This window comes from Octopus sinensis, linkage group LG1, assembly GCF_006345805.1.
Source record: "Octopus sinensis linkage group LG1, ASM634580v1, whole genome shotgun sequence".
Lineage (NCBI taxonomy): Eukaryota > Metazoa > Mollusca > Cephalopoda > Octopoda > Octopodidae > Octopus > Octopus sinensis.
The window spans coordinates 208,754,159-208,779,549 of NC_042997.1; the positions used below are offsets into that span (position 1 = coordinate 208,754,159).

A 25,391-nucleotide genomic window follows, 5' to 3' on the forward strand; every position below is an offset into this window, starting at 1 on the left:
CCAGCACTGGTGTCACAAATACAATTTCCATTGATTTTTGAGCAATTTCGATTTCGATTCTGATTTCACTTGCCTCAACAGGTCTTCGCAAGCAGACTTTCATGTCCCAAGAAGGAAAGGTATGCATAAGTGGGCTGGCTACATCCCAGGTAGAGGCCACAGGTTATGGCCTCACTTGTCCTGCCGGGTCTTCTCACACACAGCATACTTCCAAAGGTCTCGGTCACTAGTCATTGCCTCGGTGAGACCTAATGTTCGAAGGTCGTGCTTCACCACCTCGTCCCAGGTTTTCCTGGGTCTGCCTCTTCCATAGGTTCCCTCAACCACTAGGGTGAGGCACTTTTTCACACAACTATCTTCATCCATTCTCACCACATGACCATACCAGCACAGTCATCTCTCTTGCACACCACATCTGATGCTTCTTAGGTACAACTTTTCTCTCGAGGTACTTACACTCTGTCGAGTATGTACACTGACATTACACATCCATCGGAGCATACTGGCTTCATTTCTTGCAAACTTATGCATATCCTCAGCAGTCACGGCACATGTTTCATTGCCATGTAGCATGGCTGTTCGTACACATGCGTCATACAGTCTGCCTTTTACTCTGAGCGAGAGGCCTTTTGTCACCAGCAGAGGTAAGAGCACCCTGAACTTTGCCCAGGCTATTCTTACTCTAGCAGTTACACTTTCAGCACACATGCCCCTGCTACTGACTTGGTCACCTAGGTATCGGAAGCTATCAACTACTTCTAGTTTTTCTCCCTGGAATGTGGCAGAAGTTGTTCTCTGCACTTTTTCAGTGTTTATTGCTCCTGAGCATCTGCCACATAAAAAAACTATCTTCCTAGTTAGCCTTCCTTTGACATTGCTGCACCTCTTGTGTCCATAGCTTACACTTGGTTCATCTTATAGAGTTTCTACCTACGCCTTTTCTACAGATCGAGCAGGGCCATCTACCTGAAGGCGTTTGTGATTTGTCTACCTTCCTACTTATTAGTCTACCTTCCTACTTATTAGGACAGTGATTCCTGATGGGCCGGGGTCTTTCCCTGCCTTCATACTCTTGATTGCTTTAACTACCATTATGTGTATATATATATATATATATATATATATATATATATATATATTGTACTTGAGAAGAAGACCCATAAAGCCAAGCAGAATTGCAGTTGTGACAGATATTGGTATCATGCAAATGGCATGTAAAAACACTCATTACACTCTCAGAGTGGTTAGCATTAGGAAGGGCATCCAGCCGTAGGAAACCATGCCAAATCAGACAGGAGTTTGGTGCAGCCTTCCAGCTTACCAGCCCTGGTCAAACTGTCCAATCAATGCCAGCATGGACAACAGACGTCAAATGATGATGATGATGTGTGTGTATCTGTGTGTGTGTGTGTATCTGTGTATGTGTGTGTGTATCTCTGTGTGTGTGTGTATCTGTGTGTGTGTGTGTGTGTGCATGTTATATTATATTAGAGGAAAAAGGACAAACACCAAGACAGGACTGGTATCTCAAGTCATTAAGACTATTTAATTACGGTAAGGTGAAATTGAAGTCTTACAGCTGTGGTTTTAAAGACCACAAAGCAGATTTCATAACTTAGGTGAATCAGTAAGAACACAATAGACAATATAGTACCTGTAGTTTAAAACAATTAATCAACTTATAGTCCTGCACAGGTGAGGTTATAACCTGGTTTCACCTCCTTGAAAACAAAAAAAAACACCCCCTCATTTCTACAATTTGATATCAGCAACCACTACTTTTCTATATCCTGTATCCTCCTTAACAAAGCTCTCATTCTAGCTAAAAACCTAACTAACCTGACCTCCTTTCAAATAGATGTAATTCTAAATGCCAGAAAGACACTAATTTCTTTCAATGATAAGCTTTGGTGCCAAGCTACCCTCAAAAATAATAAACAGTAACAATTTTTATATAACCATGGGCTCTTCTGACTCTGCTCAGTTCATGGATCTGGTCGGACAATACCTCCTCCAGCAACTCTGCATGTATTTCTCTAACAACAATTGTTGATTACTACTGGCCAAACGAAATCTGCATTAGAGAAGACTAGAAAACATTTACATACCATATATACTCGAATAATAATCACTCTCATGTAAAAGTTGCCCCCTCTATTTTTGGCCAAAAAACAGAATTTTCCATAGACCCCATATAAAAGTCAACTCTAGTATTTCACAACCAACAGGACAACATTTATGGGTCAAGGTACCGTATTATCCTGTATGTAGAAATAACACTGTTATAAAATTGTGTGGCTACCTTACTGTAGCTTGCTCTATAGGTGGAATGCTTGGTGCTTATAGTAAATAAGCGAGCTTTATACATCTGTTGATGGGTGCCACATACATCACCATTACTAAAATGTATACACAGGATATGCTGCAAGCCTGCATACATCCTCAAGCACAATAAACACATGTGTCATACACTCATGGTTTACATGGTGAGAAATGTGTTTCACAGACAGCACTATTGGCAAACACTGGCAAATGTCACAGTCTGAATTCAAACAAAGGCATGACAGGTAAGCCTCAAAATAATTCAATTAATCACTAGATCAGTGGTTCCCATTCGACCTTTATATTTTTCTCATCTCCAAATACAATAATCACATGCGTCATACGCTTGTCTGTTTACATGGTGAGAAATGTGTTTCACAGACAGCACAATCAGTGAACAACAAAAGCTACATGGTCTTATGGCTTTTGTTATTTACAAGGACGTGTGTTTTGATGCATAGAATTGGTAATATTACTGAAATTCATTGTGTTTTTTGTTTTTATTCACTTAGCGATCAGTTGTGCTTCTGCTGCTGATACGGTACTTCGGATTCTAGCTTGAATTCCAGCCCCTCAAAAGTAGTATCCAAGAATTAGTCAACCCCATAAATTTGCCCTTTAAAAATGGTCTAAAAAATTTGACTTTTACACAAGTGTATATGGTCGATTATTTACTAATTTTAATTTATTTATCACTTTTGAAAACACAAAACAACTAATTTTCTAGATGCTACTTTAGATTCAAATTCTTCGCTGTATTCCCCCTGCCATAAACCTAATCAATACCTCAGATACTTTAGCATAGACCCTAATCACCATAAATCTATATTTGATAGGGTAACCAAAGGCATATCTATCCTGATATTGGATCTCTCAGCCACAAAGGAAATTTTCAATAGCCACACTACACACTACAACCAGGCACTAGCTGCTAGCAGCTTCTCCTAGCAAATTAAACTCCTAGCAACAACTGGGCTTAAAGAAACACATCTCGAAACTCAGTCCCAGGGAGGTTGAACACACAAACCCTCCTACTAAAACCTACACTAAAATACTAGAACGACCTTGAGTGAGGCACTCTCGACTGCCCTGCGCTCACCCATGTATAACATTCGATCGAAACTCAAATTAATAAACAATAATGAACCTCACAACTTTCCTCTAACAGGGTGTTCAAAAGGTCTCTCCGCAGTCAATTTTTCGAGAGATATTGCTCAAATATTGTCCATCCATTTATAGGCCAACTCACTGAAAGTGAAATTAATCATTCATACTTCGCGCATCACCAAGAGTTTTTCAGTGAATGGATTACATCGAAGAGACTTTGGCCACCAAGATCACCTGATTTAACACCGCCAGACTTTTTTTTCTGGGGAGCAAGTAAAGGATCAGAGTACAGGAATCGTCCAAAAACCATTAATGAGCTAAAAGAAGCGTCAGACTCTCCAAGATGTATTTCAAAACATGTTTAGAAGAGTCAACTTATGTATTGAAAATGAAGGACGACATTTTCAACACATCTTATAAAGTTTGTTAAAGTCTTGTAAAGACAAATATATTCTTTTGTAGTCTTATACCATTTTATAAATATTTATTTTGCAATAAAATACTTACTGCAGAGAGACTTTTTGGATACCCTGTATAGATTATACTTCCCCTATTGCCTAATAAAAGTGAGGGAAGAACAATTCTCTGGTTTACACCCCACATTCGCTTTATATGTTAAGGGCTTGGCCGACATTTTTTTCCACAGTAGTAGGCTCTAACTTTCCACATCACCATAAAACTACTATACAATCTTCAACAGATCTACTCTGAAATTACCTTACTCCCCCCACCCCACCCCACACCTCAATGTAGAATCTATTGTTACCTCATTCAATAAGAGTAAAAATTTATTCTTACCACCTAAATATATACAATCATAATATAGGTCACTGCAGTGACAACACTAACACCGGTCATGATCACATATACCACACCTGTAACTATATACTACACCTGTAATCATTGCACTATAACCAGCATAAACCAGGATATGAATGTCCCCAAGTCTGACGAAGGTCAGAGTATGGCTAAAACGACTGTTAATACTAATAGCACTACTACTACTTATGCTAATAACACTAATGTGATCATTATTACTAATACTATTATTACTAACAACAACAATAATAATAATAATAATAATGATGATTTCATTTATTTGCCACAAGGGTGCAGAATGAGGGGGACAATACAAAGACAGACATAAAGTGTTGGGGTTTACATATAAAGAAATAAGAAAAAGAAGGAAAGAAAGTTATTATATAGGGTTTACACTGAAAAAGAAGGGACATGTGCATAGCATACAAAGGTTAAAATAAAGTAAAAGGTGACAGGGAGAGATGTGGTCCTCTTTGTAAAGGAAGGCCTCTGCAGATAATCAAGGAACCCCACTGTCCAAGATTTCCCTGAAACCCCAGGAGCAAGTGCCTTCTCCAATTCCTTGTCTCCAACTCAAAGGTTTACACTTAGAAAGGTACTATACACTCTTGCCATTTTCGAAACTTTCAGTGGCATGTAAAATGCACCATTCAAGTGTGGTCATTGCCAGTGCCACCTGACTAGCCCCCATGCTGGTGGCACGTAAAAAGCACCATTCGAGCATGAACATTGCTAGTACCGACCTTGTGGAACTCAATAAACTCATTCGAGGACAGCACTTGCCTCTCCACCCTCAATTTCCTTTCCAAGTGAAACTTGAAGAAGTCAATGAAAACTCTACCAAAGAGGAATGAATCTGTCCTCATTGCCTTTCAGCCTTGTCCACCAAACAACCTCTTTTGCCACAGTCAACAGGCAAAGGAAGACTGCCTTGCCTGCCCAACTGAAGGAGGACAGCAGTGCAATCCCCGCTACAGACTCGGCCGACAGACGGATCCATCCCACACATGACAGCAGCTGTTCGACATAATTCCACAAGTCAGCAAAGCTCAGACACAGAAGGAGGGTGTGCAGAATGGTTTTTGTTACTCTGCCTCAGACAAGCCCATCTGACAGCACATCCATGCCCGTGGAGTTTATCTTGGACTGGTAGCACCCTCAACCCCCACCAGTAGCACTTCCAGGCCAAGGACATCTGGAAGTGCTGCCTGACACAGCTGATGCCAGTGCCACCTTATGTGGTCGATGCCAGTGCTGCCTGACTGGTTCCATGCCAGTAACATGTAAAAAGCACCATTCAAGCGTGGTCATTGCCAGTGCCACCTGACTGGCTCCCATGCTGGTGGCACATAAAAAGCACCATTCGAGCACGAACATTGCTAGTACCGCCTGACTGGCCCCCATGTCAGTGGCATGTAAAAAGTACCATTCAAGCATGGTTGTTACCAGTGCCACCTGACTGGCACCCATGCCAGTGGCACGTAAAAAGCACCATTCAAGCATGGCCGAAACCAGTACCACCTGACTGGCCCTCGTGCCAGTGGAACGCAAAAAGCACCCACTACCCTCTTAAAGTGGTTGGCATTAGGAAGGGCATTCAGCTGCAGAAACACTGCCAGATCAGATTGGAGTCTGGTGCTGCCTCCATGGCTTGCCAGTCCTCAGTCAAACCATCCAACCCATGCCAGCATGGAAAGCAGACATTAACCAATGATGATGATGATGATGAAAAAAATAGCCTACCTATTGGCATTATTCCTTGCAACACTTGATTCAGCCAATCGGTTGTTGGAACCACTGAAAAGATAATAATTAAGGAAATTAAATTACTGTGACAGGTATGAGTGCAGGTGTTACAGTCTGGTTAAGAAGTTTGCTTCCCCAACCACGGGCTCTTGGGTTCAATTCTACCATATTGAATCTTGGAAAAGTGACATCTACTGAAGCCCCAGGTCAACCGAACCCTTCTGAGTGGAATTGGTAAACAACTGAAAGATATCTATTGCATATATATATATCGTGGCCCCTACCTGGGACGTAGTCAGTCCACCTGTGCATACCTTCCTTCTTGTGACACTTGTGAAGACCTGTTGAGGCAAGTGAAAATCAAAATCAAAACAAATCAAAATAGATGAACATCAATGGAATTTGTATCTTTGTGGTACCAGTGCCGGTGGCACACAAGAAAACCATCCGAACGTGGCCGTAGCCAGTACCGCATCGACTGGCCTCCGTGCTGTGGGCACATAACAAACACCATCCGATCGTGGCCGTTCGCCAGCCTCATCTGGCACCTGTGTCGGTTGCACATAAAAACACCATCCGAGCATGGCCGTCTGCCAGCCTCATCTGGCACCTGTGTCGGTGGCACATAAAAAACACCATCGAGCGTGGCCGTTCGCCAGCCTCATCTGGCACCTGTGTCGGTGGCACATAAAATCACCCACTACACTCTCGGAGTGGTTGGCGTTAGGAAGGGCATCCAGCTGTAGAAACACTGTAGAAACACTGCCAGATCTGACTGGCCTGGTGCAGCCTTCGGGCTCCCCAGACCCCAGTTGAACCGTCCAACCCATGCTAGCATGGAAAGCGGACGTTAAATGATGATGATGATGATATAATACATCGAGTACAGGACATCACCAAGTGAAAAATACATAAACACATGAGAGATGAGTAGGGGACAAAATATCAAAAGAAGTTTAAACCCCACTTCGTGGTTCAGCTAAAATGACTGATAGAATTAATACCAGGTTTTAAAAAAGAGAAAAAAATAAGCATTGGGGCTGAGACATTCGACTAAAACATTCTTCAAGGCAGTGGTACCCCAGCATGGCCGCAGTCCAATAACTGAAACAAGGATAAGATAAAAGAGAAAAGATAGTCAACAATTCTAGGGAATTTATTGATTTCTTTGAGCCCCGGCATATACTTTAATGACCCTGGTGGGATGAAAGGTAAAGGGGGCCTCAGCGAGATTTGAACTCAAAAAGTAAAGAGCTGGAAGAAATGTACCACCACCCCCTTCTCACCACCAGCACCTTATCCAGCGTCATAATGGTTCTGCCAGCTTATCCCCTTTGACCAGGCTCCCTGTCGGTTACTACAACGAGTGTTCCAAGTGACACAATCTACCAAACAGTCTTCTCTGTTTTCTTTTTTTTCTTTTACTTGTTGCAGTCACTTGCAGCCATGCTGGAGCACTGCCTTTGATTGAACAAATCAACCCCAAGAATCAACCTTATTCCCTGTAAGCCTAGTACTTATTCCATTGGTCTCTTTTGCCAAACTGCCAAGTTACGGGAACGTAAACACATCAACATCGGTTGTCAAGCAATGGTGGGGGGACAGATACACACACAAACATATACATATATATGACGGGCTTCTTTCAGTTTCCGTCTATAAAATCTACTCACAAGGCTTTGGAGGCTATAGTAGATGACACTTGCTCAAGGTGCCCAATGCAGTGGGACTGAACTTGGAACCATGTGGTTGGAAAGCAAGCTGCTTACCACACAGCCATTCCTGCTCATGAAATTAATGTAAAAGTGGCTGAGAAAGCTACAGACATGCATACCTTTCACTTAGTTCTCAGGGAGGTCGGCCCTTTGAATTACAGGTGCTAATTTTTGTCAGCAGAATCGAGAAATACGATTTTACCAAAGCAACATACTTAGCATCCTCCTCTGTGGATCCGAATGTTGAAAAACAACCAAAAGAATGGAAAAGAAATTAGAAGTCATCATCATCATCATCATCGTTTAACGTCCGTTTTCCATGCTGGCATGGGTTGGGTGGTTTGACTGAGTTCTGGAGAGCAAGGGTCTGCACCAGGCCCCAATCTGATCTGGCAATGTTTCTACAGCTGGATGCCCTTCCTATAATGACAACCACTCCGAGAGTGTAGTTGGTGTTTTTTATGTTCTACCAGCACAGGAGCCAGTCAGGCAGCACTTGCATTGACCACGCTTGAACGGTGCTTTTTAGGTGCCACTGGCACAGGAGCCAGTCAGGCAGCACTGGCATTGGCCACTTTCAGATGGTGCTTTTTATGTACCACTGGCACAGGGAGCCAGTCAGGTGACACTGGTAACAACCCATGCATGAATGGTGCTTATTGTGTATCACCAGCATGAGAGCCAGTCAGGCGTCACTGGCATCAGCCACATTTAGATGGTACTTTTTACATGCCACCAGCATGGGGAGCCAGTCAGGCGGCACTGGCAACGACCCACGTTCGGATGGTGCTATGAATATCAAAATGATTGATTACACATTGTAATAGTTCAATGCCTCTATGTTCTGAGATCAAATCTAACAAAAGCTTTTCACTCCTCCTGGGGTTAATATTTCTTTTGAATCAGAAGTTATCTATATGAAATAAAGGCGCATTTATGCAATCGCTTGGTCTGCTAGAAACAACAGAAAAATCACTCCCAAATCCCACCCCTAATAGCTTAAATAAAGGAGCATGTCTTTGACATTGTAGTCTTTGGAGTACAAAAAGATGAGATAGTCATGGTTGGAATCCCTTTGATCAGAGGTCTGTTCAATCATGACTAATCTATGACTAAACAACTTTATTCACAATACATCAGTAAAATTACTATGACTGATTAAGTGGTGGTGGTGGTGGTGGTGGTGGCAATGATGGTATTGATGGTGATGTGCTGGTGATGGTAGTGGTGGTGGTTGTAGTAGTGGTGATAGTGCGGCGGTAGTAATGATGGTGTAGTGGTAGTGGTAGTAATGGTGGTGGTGGTGGTTGTAGTAGTGGTGGTAGAATCGGTGGTAGTAACGGTGGTGTAGTGATAGAGGTAGTGATGGTGGTAGTGGTGGTGGCAATGATGGTATTGATGGTGATGTGCTGGTGATGGTAGTGATGGTGGTGGTTGTAGTAGTGGTGATAGTGTGGCAGTAGTAACGGTGGTGTAGTGGTGTGGTAGTAATGGTGGTGGTGGTGGTGTACTGGTAGTGATAGAGGTAGTGATGGTGGTGGTGGTGGTGGTAGCAGTGGTGGTAGAATTGGTAGTAGTAACGGTGTGGTAGTGGTAGTCGTGGTGATGGTAGTGGTGGTGGTGGTTGTAGTAGTGGTGATAGTTCGGCGGTAGTAACGGTGGTGTAATGGTAGTGGTAGTAATGGTGGTGGCGGTGGTAGCAGTGGTGGTAGAATTGGTGGTAGTAACGGTGTGGTAGTGGTAGTCGTGGTGGTGATGGTGGTGATGGTGGTGGTGATGGCATCAGTAGCAGCGGTAGAGGTGGCAGTGGTGGGGATGGGGTGTGCTAACCAAGCTGTAAATCTATCTTCTGTGTTATTTCAACCGTTTTATAAAGATGTCCACATCTGACCTGGCAATACTTCAGCTCTTCATTAACAAACTGTGCTTAAAAGTACAGCTGACAATATGACCCAGGTGAGTAAATGACAACATAGGTGTTCACAGTGGTGGCCACACGCAATAGCTGTATAGATTTACATGGAAATAAGCTGTCAATGAAAAGAGGTAAAACAACACCACAGGTAGCATAATAATAATAATCAAAGCCAGGTCCACCTGAGAATGTAAGGAATGGATCAGGTAACACACAGACTACAATTGTTTCACAACTAAAGTAATGCTGGTTACATAATTTTTGTAATGTACAGAAAACCTGCTTAGCTAATTTTCAGCTTGTATTATTTTTTATCTTTTAGCACTTAGACCAGCCATATCCAGCCAAAATATTCTGTTTTATGTTCAAACCAGTCAGATCAGGTCACTTACAAATATCTGTGGAGGCACATGGCCTAGTGGTTAGAGCAGCGGATCGCAGGTTCGAATCTCAGACCGGGCGATATGTGTGTTTATGAGTGAAACACCTAAGCTCCACGCGTCTCCAGCAGAAGGAAGGTAACGGCAAACTTCTAACTCTTTCACCACAACTTTCTCTCGCTCTTTCCTCCTGCATCTTGCAGCTCACCTGCGACGGACCGGCGTCCCGTCCAGGTGGGGAACCTATACGCCAAGGAAACTGGGAAACCGGCCCTTATGAGCCAGGTAGGGCTCGAGAAGGAACTTACAACTATCCTACAATGTCAGTCTAAAAATAAACAATCACAATATATTAATCTCAAAGCTACAAGATAATCCATGATTAATTCGAAACAATGTGAATAAATAAGCAAGACATTTGACTGAGTAATCTGAATGCTAAAGGGTTAAGCTGTTAACATTGTCGCATAGGATTAATCAAATAATCCACAGCACATAGGCATAGGAGTGGCTGTGTGGTAAGTAGCTCGCTTACTAACCACATGGTTCCGGGTTCAGTCCCACTGCATGGCACCTTGGGCAAGTTTCTATTATAGCCTTAGGCCGATTAAAGACTTGTGAGTGGGTTTGGTAGGCGGAAACTGAAAGAAGCCTGTCGTATATATATATATATATAATATATATATATATGTATGTGTATACATTTGTGTGTCTGTGTTTGTCCCCCCAACATCACTTGACAGCCAATGCTGGTGTGTTTATGTCCCTGTAACTTAGCAGTTTGGCAAAAAAGACCGACAGAGTAAGTACTAGGCTTCCAAAGAATAAGTCCTGGAGTCGATTTGCTCACCTAAAGGTGGTGCTCCAGCATGGCCACAGTCAAATGACTGAAACAAGTAAAAGAGTAAAAGAACACAAATAGCAAGTCAGAAAAAAACAAAAACAAAATCAAATGACCAATGAAAGTGATAGTGAGTGGGTCAGTCACCCTAAAAGGAAGCCATGTGGGTGTGTTTATACAGGGTGTTCAAAAAGTCTCTCCACAGTGAATCTTTTGCATCCTGTGCATGTGCAACTTGGCTATCGCTGCGTGGGTGGCTGGGTGTCAGCCATTGACCCTCAGTCATTGTACACCCTTCAGCATGTTGACAATGCTAACCACTGAAGAACGTACGTTTTTAGTTGAATGGATGTTTGGAGCTGGAAACAAATACACAGATACTGTGAAACTTTTCCCAATACTGTTGTTCCACATCGTGACACTCTGTGAGGGATTTGATAAGAAAATTTAGAAACACAGGCTCAGTGGAAGACGCAGCAAGAAGCGGTAAGCCTTCTGTTCTTCAGGCAGAACACTCTCCAATATTTCTGATAAACTGTTGGCAAACCCATCACAGTCCTTATGCAGATTGTCACAGGAAACGGAAATCAGTCTAGGAAGTGCTCACACGGCAGTAAAAAAGTGGAAAATGAAAGACGACACTTTCAATACTTCTTCTAAAGTTTTTTAAAGTCTTGTAAAGTCTATTATATTCTTTTGTTGTCTTACACCAGCTCATAAATATTTATTTTGCAATAAAATGCGAACTGCGGAGAGACTTTTTGGATACCCTGTAGATGTGGAAGATGAAGGATGTTAGGTAGAGAGATAGGGAGGCAGGGAGGATTAAAGAATATCAATGACTTGTGGGCACGTGGTATTTTGTTATGCAACCATAATATTACTATAAGGTATATCAAATGCTTTTATGAGTCAACACCATGCCCTCCTGTGTTAGCAGTGCTTTGTACATTATTTTGTTGAGGTTATTTCTACAGAAATTGTAGCCAGTACTGATTTTTTGCTACATTTCACATTGAGATGTCAGATGTAAACAGCTATGCAAGCAATGTGTTCGGGGGCAAGCGTGGGTTAGATGGAGGCTGATGAAGGGTTCAAACCCCCCAAAATATGGCATATACACTCAATACCCATTTTTCTTTCCGATCTCACTGTTTGCTTACATCTGATGTCTCGATACGAAACATTGTAGCAGAAATGAGTGCTGGCTAAAATTTCTAGAAAATATTTGTAGAAACAAACTTAACAAAATAAAAAATCAGACAAGGCAAGAACATTCCTTGCATTTTGGCGTCAGAAAGAGACAGTGGGAGACAAAAACAAACTGATAGTATGTTAAGTGTTGATGATGGTGATGATGAATCTATTGATCTATGTCCACCTACAGTCAGGTCTTCCTTTCCATTCTGAAAATTAAGCCAGTTAGCCGCTCTGGCAACTAACTGGCAGCATGGAAGCCAGTTAGTTGCCAGAGCGGGTAACTGGCTTCTGTGCCGGTGGCATGTAAAAGGCACCATTCGAGCATGATCGTTACCAGCATCGCCTTACTGGCACCTGTGCCGGTGGCATGTGTAAAAAGATTCGAGTGAGGTTGTTGCCAGTACCGCCTGACTGGCACGTAAAAAGCACCCACCACACTCTCAGGGTGCTTGGCATTAGGAAGGGCATCCAGCTGTAGAAACTCTGCCAGATCAAGATTGGAGCCTGGTGTAGCTATCTGGTTTGTCAGCCCTCAGTCAAAACCGTCCAACCCATGCTAGCATGGAAAGCTGGCCTTAAACGATGACGATGATGATGATGAATTAGTGAAATCTGATTGCAGCATAAACGCAACACAAATGGCAGGAAACACAAGAATATACCCCCAATATTTAAGGAAGACTTTACCAAAATCTTTTATTCCTTATCAGTTGTATGTTAACTTCATTGGAAATATTCTACAAATAAATCTTATCTTAACTCTTCCCATACCCGTGTCTGGGGTAGAATTTCTACTGCCATTACCACCATTAATACTTCTGGCTATTCTCAACACAAACAAATCATCTTCTTAACCTTTAACCCGTTCGTCCAACACATTTCCCAGATCCTTGTCTTTCTCCTGATTTGCAAACCAACCAATTCAGATAATATACCAGATGTTACCCAAAATACGACATCAATTAGATCACCCGATAACGAAATCTGCATACAGAAACTTGTAAGCTGTTTTAAGATAAACGACTAAAATTTGATAGCTGCCAGAAAGCGAACAGATCTTGGTGCCATAAATCATTTGAAGGAAGCCATTATGGATCAGCAAGAACAATCAATAAACAGAGGTTTGGAATAGGACAGGAGGAAATTTGTCATTATCTAAGCTAAGAAGTATCAAATTCGTTTGTCTTTGTGGACTAAAATAAAGCATAAGTTAGATTATGTAAGCAGGCTAGGGGCAATTAGGCCAGTAAAACTTTCTTCATAATACGGGGCAAAGTAAATGGATAAAGGAATCAAAGGACATTGTAAGAAATTTATTAGTAATAAAGAAAAGCCATGAATGAGAATCTGGTGAAGTTTATGTGCAGAGAATGTGTGAGAGAGAAAAAGATACATGGTGGGTGTGTGTGTGTGTGTTGCCTGTCTTGGCTTGGTTTCTTATTTCTTTACTACCCACAAGGGGCTACACACAGAGGGGACAAACAAGGACAGACAGACGGATTAAGTCGATTACATCGACCCCAGTGCGTAAATGGTACTTATTTAATCGACCCCGAAAGGATGAAAGGCAAAGTTGACCTCAGCGGAATTTGAACTCAGAATATAGTGGCAGATGAAATACTGCTAAGCATTTTGCATGGCTTTCTAACGAATCTGCTGGTTCGCCACCTTTTGGCATGGTTTCTATGGCTGGATGCCCTTCCTAATACCAACCAATTTACAGAATGTGTTGGGTGATTTTACGTGGCATTGGCACAGCCACAATTATGTAACATGGGCACAATTGTGTGGTACTGGCATGAGTACGTTTCATGCACACACACACATAGGCAGAGCATGGCTGTGTGGTAAGAAGTTTGCTTCCTAACCACATGGTTCTGGGTTCAGTCCCACTGCATGGCACCTTGGCCAAGTGTCTTTTACTATAGCCTTGAGCCAACCAAAGCCTTGTGACTGGATTTGATAGACGGAAACTGAAAGAAGCCCATTGTATGCATGTGTGTGTGTATTTGTGTGGGTCTCTTTGATCTCCCCCACCATCACTTGACAACCGATGCTGTTGTGTTTACATCCCCTTAACTTAGCGGTTCGGCAGAAGAGACTAATAGAATAAGTACTAGGCTTACAAAGAATAAGTCCTGAGGTCGATTTGTTCAACTAAAGGCTGTGCTCCAGTATGGCCACAATCAAATGACTGAAACATGTAAAAGAATAAAAGAGTATGGCTAGCTCAGTCGGTAGAGCACAAGACACTTAATCTCAGGGACATGGGTTCGAGCCCCATGTTGGGCGCAGTATTTTTGTCTCAGGGAGACCATGACAAATGACCAAGACCTTTGGCAACATGCTGTGCTTGGGTAGAAGACCCATCAAGCCAAGTAAAATCCAACTCATAACAAATACTAGAATCACACAACTGGCACCCCGTGCCAGTGGCACATAAAAGCACCCATTACACTCTCAGAGTGGTTGGCGTTAGGAAGGGCATCCAACAGTAGAAACCTAGCCAGATCAGACTGAAGTTTGGTGCAGTCCCTCAGCTTGCTAGCTCTGGTCAAAAGCCATCCAACCCATACAAGTATGGACAACAGATATTAAATGATGAGACCAATCGATTAGATCGACCCCAGTATGCAACTGGTACTTAAATTATCAACCCTGAAAAGATGAAAGGCAAAATTGACCTTGGCAGAATTTGAACTCAGAACATAAAGACAGACAAAATATATCATGGCACTCTGTCAGTTGTGACAACGAGGGTTCCAGTTGATCTGATCAACAGAATAGCCTGTTCATGAAATTAACGTGCAAGTGGCTGAGCACTCCACAGACACGTGTACCCTTAATGCAGTTCTTGGGGAGATTCAGCGTGATGTAGAGTGTGACAAGGCTGGCCCTTTGAAATACAGGTACAAGGAGAAACAGGAAGAAAGAGTGAAAGAAAGTTGTGGTGAAAAGAGTACAGCAGGGTTCACCACCACCACCACCCTGCCGGAGCTTCGTGGAGCTTTAGGTGTTTTCGCTCAATAAACACTCATAACACCTGGTCTGGGAATCGAAACCGCGATCCTACAACTGCGAGTCTGCTGCCCTAACCACTAGGCCACTGCACCTCCTCTGTAGTTACATAAGAGATTTTGACACATGAGAAGGGCTGATATAATTTCAAATGTCATTTTACTAAGGTGAACCACTCAACCGTATCAGGATAACGACAAAGTACAAAGGAGGCCAACAATAATGAGAGCAGCTGGTAAATGGAAACCATCAACTCTTAACCATTCCTATAAGGTCCTGGGCTGGCTGGTCTTCTAGCCCCCCCCCCCCCCGATCCACTTGTCTCTCCATATCTCACCACCTAGCCCTGCACTAACCCCTATTCTCAATCCTTCCTCCTCGGTGTGTTATTCCTCTGGAATCTTCCCTCTGCTCATGTCTTTTCTATATATATATATATACACACACATGCATTCTCTTGAATCCTAGAAATATATATATATATATGTATATATATGTCTTTATGTCTTTTCTATGTGTATATGTATATATATATATATATTTCTAGGATTCAAAAGAATGCATGTGTGTATATATATATATATATATATAGATAGATAGATAGATAGATAGGTTGATAGATAGATAGATAGATAGAGAGATATATAGGTAGATAGGTAGATAGATAGATGGATGGATGGATGGATGGATATACACACACACATCCATTCTCTTGAAACCTAGAAATTTTTTACTTATATCACGATTGTTTAATGCCTGCCTTCTATGCTGGCATGGGTGGGACGGTTTGACAAGAGCTGACCAGGCAGAAGCCTGCACCAGACTTCTGTGACTGTTTTGGCAGGATTTTTACAGCTGGATGCCCTTCCTAACACCAACCACTCAGTTGAGTAGACTTTTTACGTGGCACGAGCACAAGCAAAATCAGTTTTGGCAAGGTTCTTACAGCTGGATATCCTTCCAAATGCCCACCACTTTACAGTGTGAACTGGGAGCTTTTAAGTGGCACCTTCACTGACAGGGTCACCAAGTACTTGCACAACAACAAAAAGAAATATATCCTGTCTCTTTCTCTTAGATCTTTTCTCAAAGAAAATATTTCTCCAGCATTCACTATTTTTACCCTCATTCTGCTCTAACAACCCTCCATGTTTGTTTTTGTTCTTTTTCCTTATCTGTCTCCACTGTCCTGTTTTTACTCCCAACTTTGACCCTCCATAAGTCCCAAATTTTATTTTGGCACGTATGGGAGCAACTGTGTTCAAAGACTCAAATTGTCATTCAATGCTCGAAATGTGGAGTAGACAGACAGCTGACAACTGATGAAGGGTCGTTCTTTATGTTACTTGTCCTGCCTTCTATTTGTTTCTCCCATTGTTTGCATATTGAACTCATTTGCTTTCATGTTGCTACTCTTTCTGGTAATGTCCTGTACCCATATATGCATATATATATATATATACAGAAATATAAATAAACGCGAGTGAGTCAAAAGGTAATGCCATTTTGTTTAGGACAGGTATAATTACCAACACAGGAACATGTATCATACATCAAAATGAAGCTGGTCCTCTGAGGATCACATCCCTACTTCTCAACATAGTCACCGTTTCTCTCAATAGCAATGTTCCACCTTCGAATGAGAGCGTGTATCCCTGCCCCGTAAAATTCTGTTGACTGTTCTTTGAGCCACTTCTTCACTACAGTTTTCACTTCCTCGTCACTGGACTATCATCTCTTCGGCCCCATGAAAGAGGGTTTGAGAGGCAAACATTATTCAAGCGGCGAAAAAGTGCATACTGTAGTGAAGAAGTGGCTCAAACAACAGTCAACAGAATTTTATGGGACAGGGATACATGCTCTCATTCGAAGGTGGAACATTGCTATTGAGAGAAATGGTGACTATGTTGAGAAGTAGGGATGTGATCCACAGAAGACCAGCTTCATTTTGATGTATGATACATGTTCCTGTGTTGGTTATTATACCTGTCCTAAACAAAATGGCATTACCATTTGACTCATCCGATTCTAGGTTGTCCGTTTATCAAATGAAGTAAGACAAATTTTTCATGTTTGTTGCACACACACGTCTTTCCCAGTAAATACGCAGTGAAGCTATACAATAGCGTTGTATTTGTATCGATTGCTATTTTCCAGTAAATATTTGGTGCCATGTTGTACCACTTATCTGTTTTATATATATATATATATATATATATTTATGCATGTATATATATATTAAATATGTGTGCGTGTGTGTGCATGTATATATATATATATATATATATATATATAATGTGTCTTATTATAGCAGTTCTGTAAACTTATGTACTATTTATAGTAGATATATAAATGTGTACTGAAATCTGTGTCAAGATAATAGTCTGGCAACACAGTGTACACATCTGTGTGTGGGGGGGGGAAGGGCAGAGGAGAGGGGTAAATACTCTTCAAACTGACAATGAAACAATACTTAAGTAACACTTAAGATAACGATTGATTATGTAAATATCTAAGAGTGGGTATATTGGGATACTTGACTTTATAGCACAATTAATCATCCTCATCATCATCATCATCATCATCAACAGTAGCAGCAGCAAGTGGAGGCGCAATGGCCCAGTGGTTAGGGCAGCGGACTCGCGGTTGGAGGATCGCGGTTTCGATTCCCAGACCGAGCGTTGTGTGTGTTTATTGAGCGAAAACACCTAAAGCTCCACGAGGCTCTGGCATGGGGGGGTGGCGACCCCTGTTGTACACTTTCGCCCCAACTTTCTCTCACTCTTTCTTCCTGTTTCTTGTCCCCGACTTCCTACGCAACCGCTGATAGCCTGGATGCGCATTCATCCATCTGTCGATGCTCTCGGTGTCGGGGGTTGACCTGCTTTCTCTTCTGCGGGTCTTACGAATAGCAAAGGACCACGTTTTGGACTTTTCCCATCTTGCGAGCTCTGGGACGAAGACTGTTCGCTGAACAGCAACAGCAACAGCAACATTGATTGTCATCGTCATCATTGTTTTAACATCTGCTATTCCATGCTTGCACGAGTCAGATGAAAGAACACTGGAGAGAAGAGGGGCTTTGTCCCCTACAGCCTTTACTCTTTACTCTTTACTTGTTTCAGTCATTTGACTGCGGCCATGCTGGAGCACCACCTTTTAGTCGAGCAAATCGACCCCAGGACTTATTCTTTGTAAGCCCAGTACTTATTCTATCGGTCTCTTTTGCCGAACCGCTAAGTAACAGGGACATAAACACACCAGCAGCGGTTGTCAAGCAATGCTAGGGGGACAAACACAGACACACAAACATATACACACACACTTATATATATATACATATATACGACAGGCTTCTTTCAGTTTCCGTCTACCAAATCCACTCACAAGGCATTGGTCGGCCCGGGGCTATAGCAGAAGACACTTGCCCAAGATGCCACGCAGTGGGACTGAACCCGGAACCATGTGGTTGGTTAGCAAGCTACTTACCACACAGCCACTCCTGCACCTGATGCTCTTCTTGATGCGATTGATTCCCTACCTGTTCCAATATGAGGAAATAATTTCCCAGTCTATCAACAGCCAGGGGATATTGACATGGAGAAACAGCTTTGGAGCAAATAAAACAAAAGAAGGTCAAGTTTCTTTCTCATGTCTTGCTGATTCATAAGGGACGGTTTCCCGGTTTCATGGCATGCTAACATTTCTGCCAGCTTGCTGCCTTATCATCAGCATTATGTTTTTATCAGTAAATGGCATGTAGATTCAGGTAACAGATTTTTCTGATTTCTGTACCGGGCAGGCAAGCAGGCTGGCAGGCAGGCTATAGGTGTGACTGTGTGATTAAGGTCCAGTAATAAGGTTTCAAGTTCAGTCCCTCTTCATGACACCTTTGACATCTGCTTTCCACTATAACCCAAGGCCAATCAAAACCTTGTGAGTGAATTTGGTACATGGAAACTGAAAAAGGCCTGTTGTATATGTATTAGATACAGGGTGCAATGGGTAAATTGTTGTCACCTTATATTTTTAATTTCATACATATGCATTGTTTGTTTTTGGTTTTGTCCACTATACAGTATAGTAGGGTCAGTTGGGCACCGTCTGTGAGAAAAACAGCACCATGATGCAATTCAATCTGCCAGAAATTTTTAAACGACATGCTGTACTGTTTGGCATTTGCACCGGAAGCTCCAATTCGAACATTTCAGTGTTTTGGTGTCAATCTGAGGACCGTGCAGAGGATTTGGAAAGAGTTGGATGAGTCTAAGGGTGATTACAAAAGTACGGCAGCTCAGAAAACTCACTCTGATCATTCTGATAAGTAAAGAACTTCTGAATTTGTTGGTGAGATCCAAGCCAGGACTGACAAGATGAGTCAATCAAACTAAAGACAGCTTATTAGCATGGTGATCTCATTCTTGCTCACAACATCATAAGCGGAAAGTGTAACCTCTTGAAAGAGCTGTTCTTCACTCCTACTCCAGAGTGTCGGCTGCGGGGTCATTCCGAAAAGCTCTATCTGTGACGATTTCATCTCAATCGAAGGAGAGGGGCTTTCTTCGTCCAGGTTGCGGATCCGTGGAACAAGCTGCCTGACGAGATGGTGAAGATGCCGACGACTGCTTTGTTCAAAGCCTCCCTTGACCTCAAGTGGCCTGAAGTCTTTGCATGAACACCACCCTGTACATAACTCCATGTCCCCCTACATGGCCTTGCTTTTTGCTTTTTGAGCCAAAAAATTAACTTAACTTCTTAATCCTTTTTTCCCCTTGTGGAGCATAGGGCCTCAACAGTTGTTTTCCACTTTTTGCGGTCATTGGTGTTGTTCTTGGCTGCTTCCCATGTGAGGCCGGTGGTTCTGAGTTCATCCAAAATGCTCTGCTTCCATGTCTGCTTCGGGCGTCTCTGCTTCGTTTTTTCCCTGTGGGTTCCAATCAAGTGATTGTTGAGTCAAGTGGAATCAGATGTACATGCCTGTGTGTGGCCTTGACGTGGCAGGGAGGCTTGCGTACACTCATGATCCCTAGAGCATGTGCCAGTGGGGGACGTGTTCCCCTGGTAGGTTTAACCTTGTTGGTTTGGTCGAAGAGGAGGAGTCAGACTAAAGTATACACATCGGCCCTCCAGATTTGGGGGTTATGCTACAGACTAACACCCTATACATGTAAAACAAAACACCTGTAACAGAAACCAACAACAGTTCATTGAACACTGATTCAGCATGACCATAACGCGTCTCTAATGACTACATGTCTCAGTGGTGTTTAATCAGGTTAAGAGGATGGATGAGAATTAATTCAGTAATGCAATCATTCGATTGTTCCAGAACCAATTTAAATTCCAACTTCATGCCAATTTGTCCCAAGGTTATCTTTACGTAAAATTTAATGAAGTGAATGTCAATTATCTCCCACTTGATCTCTCATTATCATCTGACAAATGCCAACCAGGATGGCCTGAATCAGCCAAGCTTTACCTGCTAGAAATAGCAACCCAAATGCTTTTAAAACAGATCCCAATCAAATGAAGGGCAGATTTTCAATCCTAGGATCATTCTGATTCCAAAAAGGGTAAAAGGTGTCTATGTGGAGCAAATGTAGGCGGAGATACATGGGTCCCAGACGAACAGACAGAATTTCCCTTTTATTATTATTATTATTATTATTATTATTATTATATCTTATCCTCATCATCATCATTGTTTAACGTCTGCCATCCATGCTGGCATGGGTTGGACGGTTTGACAGGAACTGGCCAGGCTGGAGACTGCACCAGATTTCTGTGTCTGTTTTGGCAAGGTTTTTATGGCTGGATGCCCTTTCTAATACCAACCACCCCAGAGAGTGGAATGAGTGCTATTTATGCGGCACCAGCACAGGCAAGGCAAGCTTTGGTATGGTTTTTACAGCTGAATGCTCTTCCAAAATGCCAACCACTTTACAGTGTGGACTGGATACTGTTTACATGGCACCCGCACTGGTGGACTCTGCACCGTACCACACTAGCAGGAGAAACCAGTCATGGATGTCAGACAATTTTTGCAACCACATCACTCTTAACATCTAGCCACCTAACTCCCCACCCTGCAACTCCTTGTAACACCAAAGATGAACTGAAGGCAAGGATTATGGCAGCATTCACTAATTTAAACAAGGAGACCGTCGTCTAGAAGAATTGCAGGAGATTCTAAACATTCCAAAGTTGTCTGGAGGCCATGGTTGAAGCCAATGGTGATTTTATTGAATAAATCTACTCTTTACTCTTACTCTTTTACTTGTTTCAGTCATTTGACTGCAGCCATGCTGGAGCACCGCCTTTAATCGAGCAACTCAACCCTGGGACTTATTCTTTTGTAAGCCCAGTACTTATTCTATCGGTCTCTTTTGCTGAACCACTAAGTAACGGGGACAAATACACACACCAGCATCGGTTATCAAGCAATGCTAGGGGGACAAACACAAACACACACGCACTCACATATATATATATATATATATATATATATATATATATATATATATATATACGACAGGCTTTTTTCAGTTTCCGTCTACCAAATCCACTCACAAGTCTTTGGTAGGCTCGAGGCTATAGTAGAAGACACTTGCCCAAAGTGCCAAGCAGTGGAACTGAACCGGGAACCATGTAGTTGGTAAGCGAGCTACTTACCACACAGCCACTCCTGTGCCTAGTACTCTTTAGTATTTCAAGATATTTTAATGTAATTTTGGTAAATATATCTGTTAAAATGAGATGTCAGTGTTATTTTCATTTTTGCATAATTTACACAACATTATATTCACTGCATCCTATACACACACAGATTTACACACACCAACACACACACACACACACCCCACCCACACTAGCTTAAAAGCCACAGTCCATGCAGACTTTTAGGCTGGCTCCTGCAGAAGGTATTGGGCCTCTGGCCCCAAACTAAAGTAAACAAATTAGCATGACCATAACACATCTCTAATGACTATATGTCTCGGTGTTTAATCAGGTTAAGAGGATGGATGAGAATTAATTCAGTAATGCAATCATTCGATTGTTCCAGAACCAATTTAAATTCCAACTTTATGCCAATTTGTCCCAAGGTTATCTTTACGTAAAATTTAATGAAGTGAATGTCAATTATCTCCCACTTGATCTCTCATTATCATCTGACAAATGCCAACCAGGATGGCCTGAATCAGCCAAGCTTTACCTGCTAGAAATAGCAACCCAAATGCTTTTAAAACAGATCCCAATCAAATGAAGGGCAGATTTTAATCCTAGGATCATTCTGATTCCAAAAAGGGTAAAAGGTGTCTATGTGGAGCAAATGTAGGCGGAGATACATGGGTCCCAGACGAACAGACAGAATTTCCCTTTTATTATTATTATTATTATTATATTATTATATCTTATCCTCATCATCATCATTGTTTAACGTCTGCCATCCATGCTGGCATGGGTTGGACGGTTTGACAGGAACTGGCCAGGCTGGAGACTGCACCAGATTTCTGTGTCTGTTTTGGCAAGGTTTTGTATGCTGGATGCCCTTTCTAATACCAACCACCCCAGAGAGTGGAATGAGTGCTATTTATGCGGCACACACCACAGGCAAGGCAAGCTTTGGTATGGTTTTTACAGCTGAATGCTCTTCCCAAAATGCCAACCACTTTACAGTGTGGACTGGATACTGTTTACATGGCACCCGCACTGGTGGACTCTGCACCGTACCACACTAGCAGAGAAACCAGTCATGGATGTCAGACAATTTTTGCAACCACATCACTCTTAACATCTAGCCACCTAACTCCCCACCCTGCAACTCCTTGTAACACCAAAGATGAACTGAAGGCAAGGATTATGGCAGCATTCACTAATTTAAACAAGGAGAACCGTCGTCTAGAAGAATTGCAGGGATTCTAAACATTCCAAAGTTGTCTGGAGGCCATGGTTGAAGCCAATGGTGATTTTATTGAATAAATCTACTCTTTACTCTTACTCTTTTACTTGTTTCAGTCATTTGACTGCAGCCATGCTGGAGCACCGCCTTTAATCGAGCAACTCAACCCTGGGACTTATTCTTTTGTAAGCCCAGTACTTATTCTATCGGTCTCTTTTGCTGAACCACTAAGTAACGGGGACAAATACACACACCAGCATCGGTTATCAAGCAATGCTAGGGGGACAAACACAAACACACACGCACTCACATATATATATATATATATATATATATATATATATATACGACAGGCTTTTTTCAGTTTCCGTCTACCAAATCCACTCACAAGTCTTTGGTAGGCTCGAGGCTATAGTAGAAGACACTTGCCCAAAGTGCCAAGCAGTGGAACTGAACCGGGAACCATGTAGTTGGTAAGCGAGCTACTTACCACACAGCCACTCCTGTGCCTAGTACTCTTTAGTATTTCAAGATATTTTAATGTAATTTTGGTAAATATATCTGTTAAAATGAGATGTCAGTGTTATTTTCATTTTTGCATAATTTACACAACATTATATTCACTGCATCCTATACACACACAGATTATACACACACACACACACACACACACACACACACACACACTAGCTTAAAAGCCACAGTCCATGCAGACTTTTAGGCTGGCTCCTGCAGAAGGTTATTGGGCCTCTGGCCCCAAACTAAAGTAAACAAATTAGCATGACCATAACACATCTCTAATGACTATATGTCTCGGTGTTTAATCAGGTTAAGAGGATGGATGAGAATTAATTCAGTAATGCAATCATTCGATTGTTCCAGAACCAATTTAAATTCCAACTTTATGCCAATTTGTCCCAAGGTTATCTTTACGTAAAATTTAATGAAGTGAATGTCATTATCTCCCACTTGATCTCTCATTATCATCTGACAAATGCAACCAGGATGGCCTGAATCAGCCAAGCTTTACCTGCTAGAAATAGCAACCCAAATGCTTTTAAAACAGATCCCAATCAAATGAAGGGCAGATTTTCAATCCTAGGATCATTCTGATTCCAAAAAGGGTAAAAGGTGTCTATGTGGAGCAAATGTAGGCGGAGATACATGGGTCCCAGACGAACAGACAGAATTTCCCTTTTATTATTATTATTATTATTATTATTATTATATCTTATCCTCATCATCATCATTGTTTAACGTCTGCCATCCATGCTGGCATGGGTTGGACGGTTTGACAGGAACTGGCCAGGCTGGAGACTGCACCAGATTTCTGTGTCTGTTTTGGCAAGGTTTTTATGGCTGGATGCCCTTTCTAATACCAACCACCCCAGAGAGTGGAATGAGTGCTATTTATGCGGCACCAGCACAGGCAAGGCAAGCTTTGGTATGGTTTTTACAGCTGAATGCTCTTCCAAAATGCCAACCACTTTACAGTGTGGACTAGATGCTTTTCATGTGGCACCAACACTGGCAGGGACACCAAGTAACTTGCAAGACAAAGAAACATTGAGAGGGGCAGGGGAACAGGAGGAGGTGACCTTGTGTCAGATGATGAATGGTTATAGTGTGACAGAGAGACAGAAACAAGTGTCTTGCTGTAAAGGAGGTACAAGAACCTTTGAGACGGGAGGGAGCATCGGAGGAAGTGATCTTGTGTCTCCTTTGAATGATTAATTAAAACTTGAAATACGAAAGAGCTTTTGACTCACCTTGATATATATATGACCCACCCACATCTATGAAACTGAGTTCTAGAAGTGCTGTGTGTTGGAACACACAGCACTTCTAGGGAATGAGCCATGGCTTGGAAAAGGTGGTAATCTGGTGGTGCAAGGTTTAGACCATAGGCAGGGTGAGGCAGCACTTCTAGCTCCTCAAGTTCTTTGAGTTTGTGCTTGGTAACATCAATAGTGTATGCTGAGGAAGTGCCATGTTGTAAGAGCATGTGTCTTTGATTGACCAATTCTGGGTAGGGTGCTTTCAAAGAATCATATTCTCACTACAGTTGTTGAGCATAAAGGTTGGCATTCACAGCAGGACCATGTGGGATAAGCTCAAACAGCAACTGCACCTTGAAATTCCACCAAATGTACAACATGACCTTCTGTTCTATATTTAAGAGATGAGGAATTATTTACATTATTTACATTTTATGGATATTTGTCCTCACCTTGTTTGTTATCAACACAACGTTTCGGCTGATATACACTCCAGCTTCCATCAGGTGTCTTGGGGAAATTTTGAACGTGGGTTCTCATTCCAAAGTATTTTTTGATATTATTATTATTATTATTATTATTATTATTATTATTATTATTATTATTATTATTATTCAGGTCACTGGCTAGAATCAAACTTGGAATCTTGG

The 25,391-nt window shown here is 42.0% G+C and overlaps 1 protein-coding gene across 1 annotated transcript in view; it reads right to left on the reverse strand.

The window, feature by feature from the left end:
• Positions 1-25,391, reverse strand: part of LOC115217366 (protein DD3-3) — a 139,093-nt gene that overhangs the window by 74,641 nt on the left and 39,061 nt on the right. Inside the window, exon 2 of the mRNA XM_029787043.2 lies at positions 5,992-6,045. Coding sequence (XP_029642903.1) covers positions 5,992-6,045 — 54 coding nt within the window. The remainder of the gene's footprint in view (positions 1-5,991; positions 6,046-25,391) is intronic.